Source organism: Bombus affinis, chromosome 1, assembly GCF_024516045.1.
Source record: "Bombus affinis isolate iyBomAffi1 chromosome 1, iyBomAffi1.2, whole genome shotgun sequence".
Classification (NCBI taxonomy): Eukaryota; Metazoa; Arthropoda; class Insecta; order Hymenoptera; family Apidae; genus Bombus; species Bombus affinis.
In genome coordinates, this window is record NC_066344.1 from 16,406,437 (window position 1) to 16,428,078 (window position 21,642).

Consider the following 21,642-nt stretch of genomic DNA (forward strand, 5'->3'; position numbering starts at 1 on the left):
ATTCAATTTGAATTCAAACATATTTATCTCCTGTGTACCAGATAAATTCAAGCCAATAAGATTCATTAGTTTCGCGTATGCGTATGTAGTTTGTATGGTAATACAACTTAAAATTTACCTGTGTGGCGCGAGCGGCATAATCCTCGTGAATGTCATTAAAAATATATAAATAGTTCTAATAAATTGTAGTAAGTGTTTCTTAAGTAAAATGAATACGTTTTTATTTTTAGGATGCAATTATGTTTTTAAGAAACAATACAGTAGATCCTATTATTTTCAATATTATTTAATGTTTAGACTGATAAATAAGTCTAACCTTTAATCACAGGATGTTTAGATGAAAAAGTCAGATAATTATTTATAAGTACATAAGGATAATGATATTAGTTGATAATAATTATACAATAATAATAATTTACGTTAAAACTTGTTAATACCCTTGCTATTATCTTATTTCTATCTTTTTGTTTGAATTTAGTTCTGTGTGCATTTAATATTTAATTTTTCCCTGTACCGTACAAACATGACCCTCACTGAAATGGAACCGCTTAAAATACACTTAGATGCCTTAGAAATGGCAGGGAAAGTGGTTGATATACACATTACAGCTGATAGCAACTTTCCATCCTTAATTAATCTTATGAGATATAACGTACAAGGTAACTTTGTTGTTCTCTTGTCTCTTGCATATTTTTTTATTATTCGATGTTCTATAAAGAAACTCTTTTTTGTTTTAGGTGGACCAACTGTTAGTGGTCTTGATGATCATGATTATCCAAATTTAAATGGGATGTCATTATGTTTTCCTAATATAAATCAAATGAAAGCATACAGTAAAATTTCTTTGCCATCTGAGATAATGGAACATTTTCATCGTATCCTTTTATATAATTGATCATTCTTTAATATTTATAATACGCATGTTTTGTTTGCTTCCTTACATAAAAAATATAATTTCTTAATATCTGATTAGATATGCAATGTCATTGTATGATGGGTCTTTTTACAGAAATTTCAAAAGCATGGCTTACAATTGATAGTGATATATATGTTTGGTCATATGAAAATGAGTAAAAATTTATTTAAAGTTTATAAAATATTTTCTCAAGGTATCATAATTAAGTAATTAATATTTATAATGATAATATGTTTTTAGGTCTGATGTTGCATATTTTGATGGGTTAAATGAAACTATTATAAGTGTAGGTTTAGTAAAACCCAAAGCAGGGGTGTTCCAATCTTATGTAAAATATTTGTTGATTCTTACAACTACAGTGGAAATAACTATTCTTGGAGTTACATTAACAGAAACCAGTGATGGTATAATACAGTTTCAGTTTTACTTGAAGATTACATCTTTTTTAAACCTTATTGTTACCTTATTTACTAAACCTTATTTAATGTTTCAATTTCTAATTTAGGCACTTCACCAGAAATGCAACTAGTTCCTGAACCAATTTTCACAGTTGCTACGGATGGGATTGGCATTACAACAATAGCTAACACTAATAGTGGGAGAATTTTCCTTGGTGGTAGAAATGGATCCCTTTATGAAATATATTATCAGGTAAAATTTGCTACACAAATATGAATATAAAAATAATCGATATAAAAATCATAATTAATCACTTTAGTATATGTTCATTGTGTAGGCAGAAAGTAGCTGGTTTGGGAAACGTTGTAAAAAGATAAATCATTCTGAAGGTCCATTATCATTTTTAGTTCCATCATTTGTCACTATAGCTTTATCAGAAGAAGAAGCAATAATACAAATTTCCGTTGATGATTCACGAAATATTTTATACACACTCGGTGATAAGGGAACAATTACAGTTTGGGATATCGATAATAATGGAGCGTCCAAAGTCGCGTCTTTGTCACAAGCTTCTTTAGTACAAAACGCTGTTCATGTTGTTAAGTATGTATATTTATACAAATCCTAGTTTTAAATAACTGAAATTATAATTCATATTACATTTATCATTTTTAGAACACTGGATAGTAATAATTTTCGACCATTGGTGAGCATATCAGCTATTACAGAGTCAGAATCAGTACATTTAAACTTAGTTGTAGTTGCAGCTACTGGAACACGCTTTTACTTCAGTTGCACTGCAGTTGCTAATCCGACAACAAGACCTCAAGGTCTACAGTTAATACATGTTAGATTGCCACCAGGTTACGCTGCTAATGCTACAGTAATGAGGCCCAGGAAAGTACAAATGGCACATTATAGGAAAGGTATACATTCCAATATTTTCTTGTTAAGGACATAATATTAAAATTTATATACTATGCAGTATATATCTGTTACAGGAACATTAATTCTTGTTTGCGGTGGAGATACAGAAACTGCTTTATGTTTAAGTAATGATGCTTATCCATTCACAAATTATTTAGCTGAAACTCAAAGTCCTTTATCTCTCGATAGTCCCGTATGGGCAATGGCAGAAATTCTTGTGGAACCAGCTATATGTATTGAAAAACAAAGTATTACACAAGAAGAACCTCCTCTTCTCGTAAGGCAGCACATGGAAGCGCCACGAAAATTTATATTTTTGACTTCTCAGGTATATAAATAATTAAAGGTCTGTAAATCTATTAGATGTAGTTATTTACAAGTTGTTTATTTCTTTACTTACAGGGTGCCATTATTTATGTTCAAGTTCGTCCAATGGATATCTTAAAGCAGCTTCTATTAGAACAACGCGGTCCTGATACAGAAGCCGTTCGCGCATATTTTCAGTCGCAATCATTGGAACAAGCATGTGCAACTTGTCTTATTTTAGCCACGCTTGAAAGTTCTCAAAATGCTGAGGTCCTGATTCAGATTAAGAATTAAAATCAAAATTTAATTATAAAAATTAAGTTTTGTAAAATTAGAAAGTAATATTTAATTATAATTTGTATAGTTAGCAGAATGGGCAACAAGAGCATTCTTTTTATATGGTAGTCAACGAACGACAAGCATTGGACCTGCAATTGATGTACATGGTACTAACTTTGCTAATATAAATACAGGTATTACATTAATTTTATATGAAAGTTTTATTTTTCTTTATAAATTTTTCTTTATATAGTTTATGAATGTCATAGGAGATATGCGCACATCAACACCGAGAGTTCCAAACTATGATTTAAGGCTTCAAGGATTTCGACCTCATGCACCAGTTGGACTTAATACAGACATTTCTCTGCAACAATTTTCTGCAAAACACAATGGTTTATATCTGTATGTAGGAAGAATACTTCGACCAATATGGAATATGCGTTGTATTAAACAAGAAGTTATAAACAACAAAACTCAGGTGACTTAAATTGATATAAATTTTTTTCATTGTTTTTGTTTCTGTATATTAACCTTTGCTCACACTATAATTTCAGATCTCTAGTACAATTTCAACAAGACAAGTTAGCTGGATTCTAAGTCTTCTGCAGGCATTAAGATCGTTTCTCAATAAAAATACCCACATTACTAAGCAGTATGTATCTATATACTATTTCAACAGCTTTACAAATGATTAAATTTTATTTGAACTACTTATCGATTTTTAGACACGGTACTACTAGAATAACTGATGGATTTGAAACAACTATACCTAGTCATTACCAAGAACCAATAGTCGAAGAAAGGAATTCTTTAGCTGCATTAAAAATTTTCATTACTCATGCTTGTGAAGTGTTAGAACTTTGGAAAATTTTATGTGAAAACCATTTAAATAATATTGTAAATTGTTTATCAAAGGTTAGTCAAATACATATTACAATTTTCTTTAAGTTGAAAATTTTATATTAATATTTATAATAATTTATAGGATCAAATTAATCAATTTTCTACAGCTACATTTCGAGATTTAATTTTAATTGGACATGAAATTTCTTCATTATTGATCATTCATCTTATAGATAGGTAAGTGAGCTAAATAAATAATAAAAATCCTGTGTACTAATTTTTACAAATCTACAGTTATCTTGGAGATAATGCATCTGTTGATGCTGTTAGTCAAAGATTACGAGAAGTTTGTCCAAATTTATATAGAAGCGAGGATGCTGTTTGTTCTAAGGTACAAGAAGTAAAATTAAAAGAATCATGATTTTATTTTTATATATTGTTAATATTTTTATAAATCGTAGGCTAATGAAATAATTTTGAAAGCAAAAAGTTGTACAAATCCAGAAGAGAAAGAATGCTATTTGCAATCTGCTTTAAAGGTAAACATTCTAATATTGTGTATAATATTATTTGTACAATTTTATACTCTCTGTTTACATTCACATCCTTAGCTTTGCAAAGAAGTTGCTCCCAGACTAAATTTAAGTGCAGTATGCCAACAATTTATCGCTTGTCAATTTTATTCGGGTGTACTCGAGTTATGTCTCTGTTGTGCAGAAAGAGTAGACCCCAATAACGCTGCCTTACATTATTATAAAAATAATGAACCAATCGAAGATCAAGAAGGAAGGTTTGCTTACATGAAAAGGTACTGATTATAAAATTACATTTTAATAATTGTACGTTTAATATATTGCATATTCTAATTATTCAGATAATTTTTTGTATATAGATTAGAGATTTATAAAGAATTCACTACGTTATTGGATCATCTTTATAATCAAAGCATTTCTAATCCATTGACACCTACTATACCCAGTAAACCTGGTCCTCCACAACAAAATGGCTCAACTATGCCTGTTACACCAGCAAAAGAAATAGTAAAATATACTTTCTTTTTAAATTATATTATTTCCAATAAATTTACTGGATCTTTTACATAAATATTTATATCTTTTAGTTGCATGACATCATAACTGACGCATTACATTCTAAGTGTGAAATTCTCCACGCTTCAGTATATGCTTGGATGATAGAAAGAAGGCTTCACGGAGAACTCGTTGCTCTAGCAGCACCTTCTTTAGAAGCTTATCTCACCCGAGTCAATGCACCAGACTTGCTGTGGCAATTTTATGAAAAAAATAAAAATCATGCTGCTGCAGCTAAAATATTGGATGCTTTAGCAACCAAAGAGTATGTATAACGCACATAACTTTGATTAAATTTACACTTTTTTTCCTGATTTCAGGAAACTACACTTTATTTTTACTTTCTTTTCTTTTCTTTAAATATAGATCAAATGTAACATTATCACAGAGAGTTGAATATTTAGCTCGAGCAGTAGTTTGTATGAGAAGTGACCAAGCTGGATACGCTCCATACCTTGGCATTTTTTTACGTGAATTAGAAGACAAAGTAGAAGTTGCTAGAATACAACAACAGGTAAGCGATTATAAATATTATAGCAAAATCTATTTAGAATATGATTTGTATGTTATCATTGTATTGTAGATATTAGATACAATTTGTAACCAACATTTAAGCGGTAGACTCAGCGATGAAGCATCTAGAGCATTAAAGTTTTCGTTACTTGATATAACAAAGGTATGATCCAACTATGTGTGTTATGAATTAAGATATTTGTATGGAACTTTTAGGATTCACATCTGTTAATCATTCATTATAGTTATACCAAGAATATGCGGACCCTTTACAATTATGGGAGTGCAAATTATCTATAATTCATTGTTCTGGTCATCAAGATGCAATGTTAATCCAGGAAATTTGGACTAATATTATAAATAATGGTATTAACATTCTATCTTATACATTTATATGAATGAAAAAATGTCTCGTATTTACGTTTTAATAATACATATTTACAGAATTAAAAGATACGTCAACAGCAGAAGATAAAATGACTATTTTAATGAGCAAAATTATATCCTTGGGACAGGAGTATTCAGGATCACCACACTGTTTTCCAGTTGGTAATAACAAAACCCTTTTATCACCATTATGATATAATGAAAATATAATATGAAACTATAAGATGTATTATATTTTTTTCAGATTTTCTAGTAAAACAGTTAGAAATAAAAGCATGTAAGTTAAATGTATCAAATAATGGAATTATATCTGGGTTTCTACAGTTAGGAGTATCAATGGAGGATCTCTTAGATATTTACAAGTAAATAGAATATGTTTATTGATAAATACATTTCTTTATATTTTACTTAATAAATAAATGCATAATGTTTGTTTTCAGAATGATTGGCAAAGATACTCGAACTTGGTTCAACGAGGGAAATGATTTTCATCTTATCGAATCAACTGCAAATTTAGTTAATTACTTTATATCTCATTCGAACATTACCAATACTTTCGTTAAGTAAGTACATTACTGCGTCATGAAAACAAGTCAATAGATAATCATAAAAATAATTATAACAAAATGTGACAGTTACTTAATTTCTATTCGATTAATGTTAAAATAATTGATTGAATTGCAGACGAAAAATAATAACGAAGTGCCAAGACGTAATTTCAAAGTGTTTAACTACATTGTATAGCAAGCCTCATGGACAAGAATTAATAACGAAACTTAGATCGATTCAAAATGTTTTAACTCGTATGTAAGAAAGAATTTCTACTGTTTTTACAATAAACTAACGTTTCATAAAATCGTATAAATCGTGGAAAATTAAAATACAAAATGACTGAAATACTTTGTTCTGTGAGAAAAGGATTTTATTAAGACACAATATAAAGTGTAAATACGAAGAAACCACAAGTGCTCAAATGTTGTCATAAATATTATAACGTCTCTTTCCATTAATAAAAGTTACATGTATTGATATTTATGATGCAAATCACCTCTTTTTTTATTACATTAATTATGTGATAATAAAAAAATTTTACTTATTTTACATCTAATAGTCTCTGAGGCTTTTGTCTTTTCATGGTTTTCTATATCTTGTGCTTACTAAAAACATTTATGTAAGATTTCAGTTATGCATTTTTAGGATGATAAACTAACGTCGTATAATAAAAAATTCTTATTGCATCGATAACAAGTATTAAATTTTTGGTATTAATTAAGGTATGTATAAATGGAAACATTCTGAAGTCAATTTCAAGACATTGTCCTATCTCATACTACAAAACAGTTATAATGAATTTTAAAAACTTTTTGCAAAGGTTATACAAATATGTGTAACTTATGTTAACTAAGTGAACGATGTTCCAACATTAATATAATTTGGTGGTCCTGAAAAGGACCATTTGTTTTGCTTATTGATCTTAAAATTCAATGTCAGTTTATTATATCAACTTAGATATATCTTCTTATTTGGAGCTGGTATACTTGGTGACTGCTTTAGTACCTTCACTTACTGCATGCTTAGCCAATTCGCCAGGTAACAGTAACCTCACAGCAGTTTGGATCTCCCGAGAGGTAATTGTAGAACGTTTATTATAATGCGCCAATCGTGATGCTTCAGCAGCAATACGTTCAAAAACATCATTAACAAAACTGTTCATGATGCTCATTGCCTTGCTAGAAATACCAGTATCAGGATGCACTTGTTTCAACACTTTGTAGATGTAGATAGCGTAACTTTCCTTCCTTCTCCTCTTCTTCTTTTTATCGGCTTTGCTTATGTTTTTCTGAGCCTTACCGGCTTTCTTCACAGCTTTTCCACTTACTTTTGGCGGCATGTTGAATGCAGAACGCTTCAAAATTCAATACTTCCAGCGACGTAACCGTTACAAGAGTCGGTTGTAGATTGTTCGTCCAGCGCTAACGCTTCCTTTATATAGCCAAATCACGTAACAGCAGCGCACCAATCAGGGCGCTTCGTGCTCGCTAGATGGAATTCCTCGCCACGCGATTGGCGCGCTGCTGTTGTTGTTACCTGGAAATTGATTTCATAGAATGTATTCCACACATGGTTACTTGCGTTTTTATGTGCTCCAAACGTTGAGTTATACTCATTTTTTCATAAAAGTGTATTTTTTACATTCTATAAACAATTGATATGACAAAACTAATTCATTATATTTAAATGATAATATAAATATGATTATAATTTTGAACTATTTTACAATGAATATTATGTATATTATAATATGATATAATAATTTAAAAATAGTGATTTTATTTGCCTTATATGATGAATGAAGAGGCTGAATTAAATATTGGCATAAAATAGATTTTCTTATAGAATTTTGCGTGAATCTGTAGAAATTGGGATTTGTTATGCAATCGTTTTTGGTAAAATGTTACCTCCAAGTCCAAAGTTTAAATATATGGATTATTTAATGATAATGAATTATCATTAAATAGTTGTACGATAGAAATAAATGTTAAAAAGTAGATAATGAACTTTTTAATAAAACGTAAATTTTCAATATCATAAAGTCGATAAAGGAATCGATTTTAGAACTATTCTAAATATATAACCATTGTGAACTTTGTAAGTACTTTTATCAATGAATTTTCAAAATATATCACAAATAATGATATTAAACTTTATAATAGTAATAATACCAAACGAAAATACTTTGATTCTAAAGTCGATATTATTCCGAACAAAGGTATTACATATGTAATTTTATTGAGAAATGACGAAATTAAATCAAAGTTTGTGTTTTTTACACAATTGTACGTATACTTTTATTACAATACTGTACAATACAAGTATTGTTGCCATACTTTTATTTATAGCTATATGTTGTATATATTACTATATATGTAATATATAAAAATATTTATATACGAATATAATATTCAGCTTCTTTTTCTCTTATATAAATTTTTCATTGTAAAGAATTGTTCTTTGTTATATCAGACGATTATACATTTTGTGAGTTTCTTAGAGAGCTACAGATGTTCGTATTACAAGCGTTCTAACATTCAAGCTATCGCCGGTTTACTGAAAGAGTAACACAACTAAGAAAAGTAATTTTTTCAAAAAATTGATTTGAAATAGGTTGTTTGAAGTAAAGAATTATAATTTATTTAACTTTCTTGTATCAGCTATTTAATAATTTCTCGTAATGAATAGTTTATGATTCTCGAGGATCTATGACAAAATATTATTTAAATACAGTTATATATAGTATAATTTAACTGTTATTTGCTATTATAAAAAAATAGTTAAAATAGCGTTGTGATTTCTAAGAATGTCAAATCCTAAGGAATAATGTTGTTGAAAAAGTGAAAAGGAAGATAAGAAAAGAAAGTTATGAGATATATGTACATACTCTTATATTTACGAAATTTTTAGGGAAATTATTTTTAAATAGGAATTTCTAACAAAGATAGTTTATGTAGATATATTTAAGTAGATCATAAATGAATCAAACCAATTATATATATTTGCATAATAATCAACGAACAATTAACATCACGTGATGTATAGACTATGGTAAAATTATTTTCACCAATGAATTGTCAAAACATATTACAAATAAAAGTATTAGATATAATAACACTATATGAAATTTTGGAAAAATAAACAAATTTTATAGAAGATAAATAAGTATAATATTAATCAAATATTTTTATAGCTATAAATATATATAATAATAGAATAATAATAAAATAAACTATTACTCAAATAATTTTCGCAGTCCATAGAACTAGATAATTAATAACATATTTTTAATGAGACAATAATACTTTATATATGCTCATATACCACATAAATTTTCTATTTTATAGAATAAATATCCCATTTAAATTTTTTATCTCATAAAATAACACATACTACCATAAATTATTTACCCAAATATTTTTTACAGGTTATAGAATAAAATAATTACATATGCTGAAAGAGAAAGAGCGCGAAAAGAGAGAGAGAGAGAGAACATAAAGCGGTTATACGAAACTTCTGTTTATCACCAATCACAATAGAGCTTGTTAGTGATTGGTCCGGGAGTAGGTGTCGCTGCGCCTATAAATAGCTGAAATGGAAAAGTCACAAACAGTAGTTCTCTGCTTGTTGCAGTGATCAGTTGTAACGTTAGTGATTTGTTTGTTTATATCCAAAAGTTAACCGATAATGTCTGGTCGTGGGAAAGGAGGAAAAGCTAAAGCTAAGGCGAAGTCTCGTTCGAACAGAGCCGGACTGCAATTTCCAGTTGGTCGTATCCACAGACTTTTGAGAAAAGGAAATTATGCTGAAAGAGTCGGTGCTGGAGCTCCAGTTTATTTGGCTGCAGTTATGGAGTATCTGGCTGCTGAAGTTCTCGAATTGGCGGGAAACGCCGCACGAGATAACAAGAAGACTAGAATTATTCCAAGACATTTGCAACTTGCCATCCGCAATGATGAAGAATTAAACAAACTTCTGTCTGGCGTTACCATTGCACAAGGAGGTGTTCTTCCAAATATTCAGGCTGTACTTCTGCCAAAGAAAACTGAGAAAAAAGCTTAGACTTCAAACTAATGACAAAATGGCCCTTTTCAGGGCCACAAATACTTTTATACAGGGGAACATATCTGTTTGAAAACAATTTGTATTTTAACGTAAATTTTTGATACTAAAAGTATTTGAATAGTTAAAATAACAAATTTTTTATTTTCTATAAGAATTTTATAGGTTTATACAACACGTGAATTTTTTATTTTTGAGAACTATTGGAGTAATTGAAATTATTTTTTATAGGTCTGTAACCATACATTAGGAATTTTGAATATTCTTGCAAAATAAATATATATGAGAAGAATTGGTTCCTTTTCTTTGAATTGTGTTTTTTCATACTCCATATATACTCCATTTTTAAATACACCTGTTTGGTATAATTTTTGCTATAATCGTTGGTAGTTAATATTAATAACAAAGCTTCTCTAACTTTTGTATGCCTTTGTATTCATATTATTATGAACTTAGAATTTATTTTTATACTAAAGTTTCTTTGCTTTAAAGTAGGTTTTCCAAGAACTTTAAGATTAATTTCTTGTATATCAATTTACAATATATTTAAAGATATTATCTAGTATTATTTACTTCTAGCAATAATCTTAACAAAGGGAAATTGAGATTACAATATAACTTAAATGCTAATAATACGTTAACCTATGAATGCGCCATTGGTTTTTTGCTATATGAACTTATTACTAATACGATGAATTACTTAATTAAAATTAAATAAATTATTAGTCTATAACATGTTCTACAACTATGTCAATAATGAAAGAGAGGAATTCATTCATTTTCGTCATCCTTCACTTCTTTTTCTTTATTACAACTGAAATTTAAAGTTTTAATTTGCGATCTGACTTACCTTACATTTTAAATATCCAATTAAATATAATAAAATTGCCCTTACATAAATTTCTAATACATATTATAAGATTTGTCACAAGTAGATCTATGGCTTAAGTATTTATAAATAGCATTTATAAATAAATAAAAATAAATTGATTATACATGAGGTTCACAATATTACATTGCGATTTCTGAAGTATAAATCTGATAAGAAGTAGAGATAAACAGAAAGTGTCTATAAGGATATTAACAAGAAAATTTGTCTACATTTCAAAACTATAAATAGGATTTTTATTTAAGTATACAAGACTGTTCGTTTGTAGGTAGAATAATTGCAGTATTTTTATTTTAGTAAAAAATAAATGGACATTGTAAAATAGTTTTATGTATATGCAAACAGTGTTAATTATAAGTCGATAGAACATAAATTAGTTGAGTTATATGTTTTGCCACGTAAACATAAAGATTATACTCGACAACACACCTTAGTGATACTAAAATAATAATAATAATAATAATAATAATAATAATAATAAATAAAAATACTGTATGATAAAGGTGTTTCCAACATAATTCAGATGATAACTTGGCAAAAGCCTTTGTTTAGAGTAAATGCGTTGGCAACACTTATACATAAAAGAGAATGGAAACATCTAAATCCGACTTGAAGTTGTATGTATGTATGTATGTACGGTAGTTTTGCTGAACGAGTGACTTCCGAAGAAATGATTTCTTATATGTATGTAATATGAAACGAAGAAAACTAGTTAATTCTTAAGCATGCAGTGTTTGTATTAATATAGTTAGTTTCTTAGCGGTAAGATCTAGATTGATTACTAAGAGTATCACTTATTTTCTATGTATATAACCTTGCTTCTTGTCAATATGTAGTATGTTAAGTTTAGAACGTCGAAATTTATAAAATAAAATTGCGGTTCACCTTCTCATATATGTATAAAAAAAACAGTGCATTATTTATTTCAACAATAACCTAGGATATATTTAGTACTTCTTTCTTTATAAGGTCGAAATTGCGATTATTTTGTATTTAATTTATCAGTGATATATTACTAACAGTTCGCAAATGTACGTATTGTTAGAGTTTATGTTGGTATATGAAACTGTATATAAAAATTTTAAAGGTTATCAAGATTGTTTATAATATAAAAAAATCTTGTTTTATACAAGAATATTTTATTAATGGAGTTTATTTTTATTGTAGATAACAGCCTACGGTAAATAGAATCCTCTTAACAAGACGGCATGTTTGTAAGAATCTGGTTGCGAATTGTCACGGGGGATGAATGAGGAAGAATTATTGAAACGGTCTGCTGCAGAGCGAGATAGAATATTTAGCTGCTACGACCGTGGTAGAGAAAATGGAGCAGAAATTGATCCTTGGGAAGATCCTACCTTTGAAGTATATCATACCACAGACAGATATGGATTCATACAGTAATTATTATAGCAAGGACTGTAATAATATTATTGTTATCTTGTCATTAACATGTAACACTTATATTTTAGTGACAAACGTTTGCCACAAAAACCAGATCCTAATGAGATTAAGACTCACCGGGTGGAAATGGAAAGACTAAAGAAATGGGAAAAAATGACAAAACAATGGGATAGTTCTTCAACTAAGGAAAAATTAAGGCGCAGAGTATATAAAGGAATTCCTAATAGATTTCGTGGTCAAGTGTGGGCATTGTTATTGGGTATTAAAAATTTAAAGAAAGAACAAGCTGGTAAATATGAAGAGATGTTACAACTTGCACGTAAATGGTCTACAGAAATAAGACAAATCGATGCTGATGTAGCTAGGCAATATAGAGATCATATCAATTATAGGTGTGTAAATTATATAAAAGATTTCTAAAAATGCATAAAAACTTAGTATACGTTTATTGAAAGTTATATTAAATTTTTAATTATTTTCTACAGAGAAAGGTATAGCATAAAACAACGATCTATGTTTTATGTATTGGCTGCCTATAGTATGTACAATATGGAAGTGGGTTATTGTCAAGGGATGTCTGTATTAGCTGGATTACTTTTACTGTATATGGATGAAGAAGATGCATTTTGGGGTCTTTCTGTGTTGCTTGCTGATAAAAAATATACCATGCATGGTCTGAACTTGTATCATAAATTTAATATTAAAAAATGTTTTGGCTTAATATTAAACAAATATTTATATTTATAGGATTTTATGTTGACGGATTTCCAAAATTAAATCGTTTTATAGAGCATCACGATAAAATTATGAATAAATTTTTACCAAAATTAAAACGGAAACTCGATAAATGCGGTTGTGATTCTATTCTTTATGCGCTAAAATGGTTTTTTGTTGTTTTCCAAGAGAGGGTAAGAAAATATTTTATACTTTGTTTTCTAAATTGTTATAAAATCTATTTTATTAGGTTGTCCTAAAAGTTTCTTTCGTTTTATAAGGAAGTAGTAGATGAACAACATTTTCTTTTTATATTATTTTATTGAATTATGTATGATCCATTTTGTTCTGTTAGACAAAATTTTGTTTCAATAAAACAAAAAATGTCGTGTATCTATTATTTCCTTATAAAACGAAAGAGACTTTTAGGACAACCTAATACATACCATACCGTATCTAAATACAATTATTTATTTATAACAGACACCTGTGAGCCTCGGTCTTCGAATTTGGGATATATTTTTATTAGATGGGGATCGCATTTTACCTGCTATGGCATACACAGTCATGAAAATGCATAAACGTTTTCTTATGCCGATGGAAAGTTTAGATGAATTTTGTAATTATTTGCAAATTAAATTAGAAAAAGATTTTTGCTTTGATGATGATACAGTAATAAGTACTATGGAACGTAGTATGGAAGAACTAAAACGTGCCAAGTTGGATTATCCTGGCCCTCCCTTACCACACGAATTACCACGATTCCCATTTGGCACATTTAAGGAACCTACTTTTGCAAGCAAGGTAATTCATGATGTTTCTAGAAATAACTAATAAAAATAACCTCGTGTTTAATATATATTTTAATATGTTTAGGTTGGGAGACGTACTGAAGAATTTAGCGAAGCACAACACGTAATGCGAGAATCTATAACACAACGTAGAGATCTTGTACTCGCTGATGACGGTAGAGAAAGTACAACACCGGTTGAACAAACCAGTTGTGGTCTTGGCGGTGAGTTACGATATAGTGAAAACATAGTACATGGTAACACAGATACTTGCCTTCTACATTCTAAACAAGAGAGTATTATTAAGGATGAGGAGAAAGATAAAAGTACAGATACAGATGAGATTGATATAATGGTTATATATAATACTAGACTGTAAGGTACTTTTCAAAGATAAGGTTCTGAGATTAAAAAGTATGATATTGCTCAATTACGTATATACATATATGCTCGTAAACGGATACATATATAAATAGAACTTTACAGAAATATTATATAAGCCATATTTTGAAGTATTATAATTATTGCTATATAATCGTAAGTAAATTTTTTTATATAGATTTAGCATCATTTAAAATGAAACTACACTTGCCTTTAAGATTGTATTAGAAATTTTCATTGATAATTTTTTTATGAAATAAAAAGTAAGGAGTAATAGACTGTGATTATTTTAGAATACTCAGGAAATTTCATACAAAAAAGTATTAAAAGAAAAAGGCTAAAATATCAGTGCACATTATAAAATATTCTTGTTAGATAACAGCAATATTAAATTATGAGAATCACGTTAAACTTAATTGTCAATTAATTACAATTTCATTCATAAAGAAAAGCGTGAGGCGTGTGTTTTTAGAGACAAGCTTTAATTAATACAGATTTTAAATCAAATGTATTACACTTACTATGTGAAAGTATTTTGTGAAAACACAATTGTTCGGATATCCTGTTGCAGTATAATAAAAATTACATATATGTGCAGGAAGCAAATTCTCATTTGATCCAAGTCTTGATGATGGGGCCTCTCCCAATGGCTCGCGCCGGTCATTGGCAGATACATCTGTTACCTCGACAGCTGACCTTTCTGTATTTAGTTCGGCGACACGGTCTCAAGCGTTAGACAATAGTCTTGATACTCAAAGTAATATTTCTAATGCTAGCTCTGGCAGTGGTGGTTTACCCACACCTAGGGCAACGCCTCATCAACCAAGTCCAGATGTTGTACGAATTTATGTACCATATACATCGCCTATGTCTGGCTCATACAAAGATGATCTTCCGCGTACACTTCCGCGATCTTTAGAAACAAATAGAATTCGCATACGTGTCGATCCTGATCAAACACCAATAGTGGAAAATTTAAAACCTTTTTCATTAGAGAGTCCAGAAGTCGAACTAGACTTAAAATAATTAATCTATTCATTCGATAGCTATAGCATTTCATGATGCAGAAAACGATTCATGACATTACAATGAGTATTAAACGAGGATTTAGATAAACAAAAGTTTTATCATTTGTTTTATCTATATCTACATTGTAATATACACAAAGAAGTAGTAGTAAAAACAAATGTTAATTACAATGAGTACGAGAGATGAATAATGAATGTTGAAACGTGCATATACGTACTATTATCTTATTTTCTTGGAATAGGCGAGAGGATTTAAAGTAAATGTCATCCAGATAGAAATCTGTGTATGTTATATGCACTAATTACGAATAATTGTAACCATTCGTATCGAACGAAACTTATTGCACTGTTGCGATGGCCTAATTTACGTTTATAGTCAAACACGAATTATTTAAAATGTATAATAGAGAATTATCATTTTCAATACATGTATATTATTCCTAATCAAACGATCAACGATATTTTAAATAATGAAATTATATCTATATAACTTATCGCATAATTCTAAAGATAACTGCATAATATTCGTCATACATTCAAGTTATACTTCAAAGAACAATAAGATGATGGAACTTTATGCAGAAGGATAACGAATTATATACTAACATTATTTGTAATATTTAGTAGATATTTGAAAGAAAATTTTGAACTATTATATGAAGATTAATACGAATGTAAGACATTACAACAGCATAACGAATAGGTATGTAAACTTTTAGCGTAATGTATAGATAATTTTTAAAGTATATGTTTTTAAATCCCTCCCTCTGACGAACAGGATATACAAGATATTTTGGGGTATAATAAAAAATTGGCCATCATACATATGTATAAAAATATGAGTCAATTTTCCATAGTAAATGTAATACTAGAAAAAAAGATATTTTTGTTACTATGAACATATAAAATCCGTTGAATAACGATTATTATATTTTCAATATTGCGTATATTTCTCGAAAATTTCTAGAACTATTGATACATTATGTACATTACATTGGTACGGTATGAAAAGAGTATACATAAAGTTCCATACTCTAGAAGTATTTAACAAGCAAATAATTTTACATTACAGATATTGATGGGTATTTATTCTTTTAGTAATTACAGATAGATTAACATTACAATGACATTGTTTCAGAATTTTATTTTCACGCAAATCTTTAAACGTTGTATATTCTAGATTATTATTAGATGATGAAATCATACAATTTATGTTTTATATCTCAAAATATTTAAGATTATTTAGCATAAAATCAACTAAAGTTGTCAGGTATTGTTAATAAATTTGAATTTTTATATTATCCATCATTCTAAGACAAACTGTATAGTTTAAATCATTGTTAATTAGTTATTTTGGGAACAATTATAAGTTGGTAACATATTATTTGTACAATTTCAATGTCAACATAGAAACAACAATATTTTAGTTGATAGATTATCATAAGATAATGATCATATCTTCTCAAAGAAGATACATTCTATTAATGAGTTAAGTACTATACTGCCACAGTAATACTAGTACTTTATTTATTTTAAGTTCCGTTTTTTATAACGATTAATGATATATGTATTGTTGTACATACGTAGTATTTAAAGAAGGAAAAAGGGGAATCTTCCATTACGCAGAACTTGAAATAGATTCCTGAATGAAAAAACTTGCAAGGTATTTGTTAGAACTTTTGCCAAGGAATGTGAATACTGAACAGTTTTTCTGATATGCTACATATTTATTGTTTAAATGTACAAAGACATAATTTAGAAAAACGTGCTTCATACTTAATTGGTTCTGTAAAACATTCCTGGACATACAGTATTCCACCATGTATATAGAGTATGAAACTTATTAATTATTGTCGTGATAATATAAACCTGATATCAATCACTTGTTATATTTACTAGCATAAGGTAATATTTGTTAAATAAATATTAAATGTTAATGGTTCGAATCTTTATTGCATTGTAAAAAAAGATCAACCAAATGATGTACAGTTCTATAGTGATACTGTCTTGTGGTTGCATAACATTAAATTTTCAGGAAAATTGAAGTAAATCAGAATGATTACCTTATATACAAAATATTAAAAGACATGGAATTGCATAGATGCAGAAAGATCTAGCGATAAATAGAATGAAAAGAAAAAAGAAAAGAAGTTACGTAAATTTACCTTGGAAAAATACATTCCTTTAACCTGCATTAAAATTAAGAAATACAGTTCTTCGTCAATTTTTAGGCTTATTCATACTTAAATTGCCATGCTTATACATAAATATCCTTATACATTAAGTTAAAAATAAGTAATGAATATATTCGCCGATTGAAAAACGTCACAAATGCCTTTTATTCTTTGATGTTAATAATGTGAGATGTAACATTAATAAATTGTTCAAACTTCAATATTTTACCTTCGTGAAGGTTTTAGTTATGTAATGTATCATTTCAGATTGACCAAATTAATTTTCTCAGATTTATTTTTTTATGAATGTATTCATTAAAGTACTTTAGAAACGAATCAATTTAATACTCAAACAGATTTATATAACAAAAAACAATGAAGTATACCATATAATTTTATTCGCAAGTAAATGTATAAATAACATGTTTAAACCAAAAATGATATTTAATATAAAGGAATTAGAGTAGAAATTTGACAAGAATCTTATAATGCCTAGAGATTATAACTATAATATGTACCAAGCATTAAGCTCAGTAAGTGATGTTTCTTTTACTATTGAAAAAATATCTGTAGTCTGGAACATGAATTGTGGATAATTGATTTTACATTACTATTACAGTAAAAATTACAATGCCCTTATTATTGAATAACACAAAGTTTCAATACAAGTTTGTTTTACTTAAGTAGAACTTAAAATGGACAAATATATGTTAAAAAGATGTATTCATGGCTTTGTTCAATATTCACATTCATATTAATGCATTATAGAGATAGATTAAAGTTCAAATGAAATATTTGATGAAACATGTGTATGTATTTAAAGTTGTACTCCGAGTCGATATTTTTTTTATACAAGAGTCGAAAAAGCGTACTATATAATGTAGGCTTCAGTATAGTATTTGTAGAATGTTCAAAAAACAAATACAATTCGATAATCCAATATGTAAACTTCTTGATGCCTGATGACATAATCACGTTGTAAATTGATTGAAATTATCAAAATAATAAATAATAAAAATCGTATATACTTGAATACTTATTTATTTTCAAGAATTTTACTTTTTATCAAATATTCTCTTTAATCTCTACATTTGCATGAGAGAATTATGGAACGACTATTGTAGCAAGCAGATGTATATTTATAAATCTTAAACAAATGAAAGTGTATATAAAACGAATTTTGATTGCATAACTTAATTTTACTTTTTGCTATATTTATCTATTTTCATAGTATATATACAGATACTATAAAAGATAACTTTTGTAGGAAATATAAGATTTCATATAAGACTTCATATAAGATTAGAACTTTTTAAAGTGGTACAATACCAATTTATACACTTTATACATAAGACATATTGTAAAATTCAATAATGTTTGAGCAGTTATTGTCGAATGTGATACAGATACAAAAAAATTAATTAGGGTAACTTTTTTTTTGATATTACTTTATTTAAATGGTAATTTAAATGCAATTATTGCATGCCAAAGAGAATGTCAGTTACCAAGCTAGTAATAGTAACCGTACTCATTAATATTCTTTAATACTCGTATATGTTTAAAATATTTATGGTTCAGTTTTCAATATGAATTATATTTTTGGATAAAATATATACACCAAAGAAAAATATGTTTAATCAATATTTGGTGTAATAACAAGTAGGATTGATTTAAAGAAATGTATAAATGTAACAATGTACTGTAATAGCAAATTTAAAAAAAAAAGTATATAGCACAGAAATGATTTTACTATTAGTTTTTCAGATACAAATAAATGCAATGTCTTATTACTATGTTGTACTTTGCAAGTGGAAATTGTATTTGTTAATGGGTATTGGCTTTCCATTAATTATCACTTGTGGCCCCATATAATAACGCCATAAGAGACTGTTTCCTCTTTTTAACTGGTTGGTAGCTGAAAGGTGAGACCAGCAATCTAACCAGCTATTGTAAATTGGCATTTGTGGAGGAAGACCGGCAATTAATCTTGATGAATAAAATTTATTAAATTAATGTGTATTTTAACTCTTTTAAAATAAATAAAAAATTATGTTTATTTCAAATCAACTTACCCACAATTATTAACTGCCATACAGTGTGATATCACTAAAAATGGATATGTAATTGTTGTTACTATAAACTGTAAAGAATAAGTTGTAATATTTGTCATGATATGTATATTATAATTAAATAATTAATCTGTTTACCCTTATGACAGAAACTGCATATGGTTTCAATTCTCTATCACTTATAATATATTTATCAATAACATAAGTAGATGAACTGACTAGCATTAATACAGCAGCATTTCCAATAAGCCGAGGTAATAATCCTGCATAGTATCCCATGATTCCATTCTCTTTGTATACTTCCACAAATGATCTAAACAATCCGCTGTTAACGTAAACAAAGAGACAATGCATCTATGATTAATAGCAAAATATATTATACATGTATTTTGAGTTCTATTATCTATATTGTGATATCTACATACTTGTATTTTGTTTCTCCACCAACAAATTGTGCCATCATCCTTAACGCAATAACATCTAATGGATGGCTAACTATAATTCCAATCATTCTACTAATTAGGTCTCGTATGAATTCATATATACATTTTTTATGATTCTGACTATAAAAAAATGTAATGTGCATTTTTATAACTGTCATTTGAAAACTTTATGTTACACATACAGATATACACATCTATACATTTACCTTTCTTCTAAATCGCAATCATAAATTTCTTTACTCGGTTCATCATTAAATTTAATGCATTTAGAAGCTTTTTCAAAAGCTACAGCACTTACAGTGTAGGCACATAATTTTGGAATAAGACCACGGTAGCAGCCAGTGAATCCATCTACATTCTTTATGTATCTAACTGTAAAGTAATAATTTAAAAAAAAAAAAAGAAAGGAAGAAAGAAAAAGAAACAGCAGTTTGCATCAATCAAAATGACAAAGTAATTTCAAAATCTCATAGTTTAATTTATTTATGACACTAAAGAATGATTATAAATAAAATTTTTTACCGTACTGAAAAACGTTAGGTAAAGCTAAAGCCGGTTGTCCAAATAAAGTAGTTGTAGGTCGTGGTGGAATCGGTTCATATCCGATCTATTTTGTTATAAATAAAAATGATAAGTTTCCTTTGAACAATTTTAGTTTCTGCGTCAATTATCCACTGAGTATATTTGTTACCTGTATTAAAACTTTAGCGTATTCGATAGGATGCGAAACGGTATTCATTAGCATACGAAGCGCAATATCGGAGAATAATGGTTCATCTATTGGTGATATCATGTTTATTTAGAATTTATCTTGCCAACGTGTCAGCACAAAGTATCTATTTATTTGATGATTTTAGTCAATAATCACAGTCAAATTGAAGTCAAACTTCGCTCAGTATATTGAAGCTCATACGAATCTTGTGTGAAGAGAACGCATGTTCACCGTCTTTCCCATCCAGAAACTAGGTAATGTCAGTAATACAATATATTCCGAGACAGAGAACCAAGGGAAACAAATCGTATATTTAGAATTTTCCTAGATGTGAAACTCGATTATGATTATCTGAAATAGATAAATATATTGCATTAATAAAATGAATAAAAATACTAACACGATAACCAATCAGTGACTTGGATACTTTTTTTTATTTTTCATACATTGTTGTTTAGGAAACTTAACCTAAACCTAATGTAAACGCAATAACCAATCAGTGACCTGTATCTTTGGTGGATCATTGTTTAGAAAATTTAATTCAAACACAAACCTAATTCAAACACAATAATCAGTCAGTGACCTGGATACTTTTTTATCTTTAATACATCGTTGTTTGGAAAATTCATTTAAATTTTCAGTTTATAAATATATTACAAATACCAATGAATTGCACCAAATTTCGAATCTTTCGATGTTAAAAAATATATCAATATTTATGATAGTTGTATAAAATACATAAAATAATAATAAATAAAATTG

The 21,642-nt window shown here is 28.2% G+C and overlaps 5 protein-coding genes across 6 annotated transcripts; 3 read left to right on the forward strand and 2 right to left on the reverse strand.

The window, feature by feature from the left end:
• Nucleotides 1-84: 84 nt before the first annotated feature.
• Nucleotides 85-6,692, forward strand: LOC126920981 (nuclear pore complex protein Nup154). Its single transcript, XM_050732048.1, has 27 exons — nt 85-188; nt 479-659; nt 738-875; nt 974-1,070; nt 1,157-1,320; nt 1,422-1,567; nt 1,653-1,918; nt 1,991-2,241; nt 2,317-2,570; nt 2,645-2,818; nt 2,913-3,021; nt 3,097-3,308; nt 3,385-3,482; nt 3,556-3,745; nt 3,816-3,910; nt 3,968-4,064; nt 4,135-4,212; nt 4,285-4,481; nt 4,566-4,713; nt 4,794-5,026; nt 5,128-5,275; nt 5,345-5,437; nt 5,520-5,640; nt 5,719-5,823; nt 5,906-6,023; nt 6,102-6,224; nt 6,346-6,692. The coding sequence occupies exons 2-27, from the start codon at nt 524-526 to the stop codon at nt 6,470-6,472; spliced, it is 3,918 nt and encodes a 1,305-aa protein (XP_050588005.1). The 5' UTR covers nt 85-188; nt 479-523; the 3' UTR covers nt 6,473-6,692.
• A 401-nt stretch (nt 6,693-7,093) lies between these two features.
• LOC126920985 (histone H2B-like) lies at nt 7,094-7,620 on the reverse strand. The gene has a single exon (XM_050732060.1). The coding sequence runs from the start codon at nt 7,550-7,552 to the stop codon at nt 7,181-7,183; it is 372 nt and encodes a 123-aa protein (XP_050588017.1). The 5' UTR covers nt 7,553-7,620; the 3' UTR covers nt 7,094-7,180.
• A 2,119-nt stretch (nt 7,621-9,739) lies between these two features.
• Nucleotides 9,740-10,317, forward strand: LOC126916901 (histone H2A-like). Its single transcript, XM_050723178.1, has one exon. It carries the CDS (start codon nt 9,901-9,903, stop codon nt 10,273-10,275), a length of 375 nt encoding a protein of 124 aa, XP_050579135.1. The 5' UTR covers nt 9,740-9,900; the 3' UTR covers nt 10,276-10,317.
• Nucleotides 10,318-11,661: 1,344 nt separating this feature from the next.
• On the forward strand, nt 11,662-18,679 carry LOC126916824 (USP6 N-terminal-like protein). 2 transcript variants are annotated; one of them, XM_050723041.1, is made up of 8 exons: nt 11,662-11,848; nt 12,332-12,564; nt 12,637-12,960; nt 13,054-13,241; nt 13,316-13,476; nt 13,766-14,086; nt 14,159-14,297; nt 15,053-18,679. In XM_050723041.1, exons 2-8 carry the CDS (start codon nt 12,410-12,412, stop codon nt 15,478-15,480), a joined length of 1,716 nt encoding a protein of 571 aa, XP_050578998.1. In that variant the 5' UTR covers nt 11,662-11,848; nt 12,332-12,409; the 3' UTR covers nt 15,481-18,679. The 2 variants fall into 2 exon arrangements, with proteins under 2 accessions (XP_050578998.1, XP_050578987.1); XM_050723030.1 differs by having other exon boundaries at nt 11,664-11,926.
• Nucleotides 18,680-19,386: 707 nt separating this feature from the next.
• On the reverse strand, nt 19,387-21,571 carry LOC126916887 (mitochondrial carrier homolog 2-like). Its single transcript, XM_050723170.1, has 8 exons — nt 21,434-21,571; nt 20,860-21,231; nt 20,691-20,775; nt 20,375-20,540; nt 20,151-20,288; nt 19,864-20,050; nt 19,729-19,796; nt 19,387-19,642 (listed from the first exon to the last, which is right to left on the reverse strand). The coding sequence occupies exons 2-8, from the start codon at nt 20,959-20,961 to the stop codon at nt 19,447-19,449; spliced, it is 942 nt and encodes a 313-aa protein (XP_050579127.1). The 5' UTR covers nt 20,962-21,231; nt 21,434-21,571; the 3' UTR covers nt 19,387-19,446.
• Between the last annotated feature and the right edge of the window lie 71 nt (nt 21,572-21,642).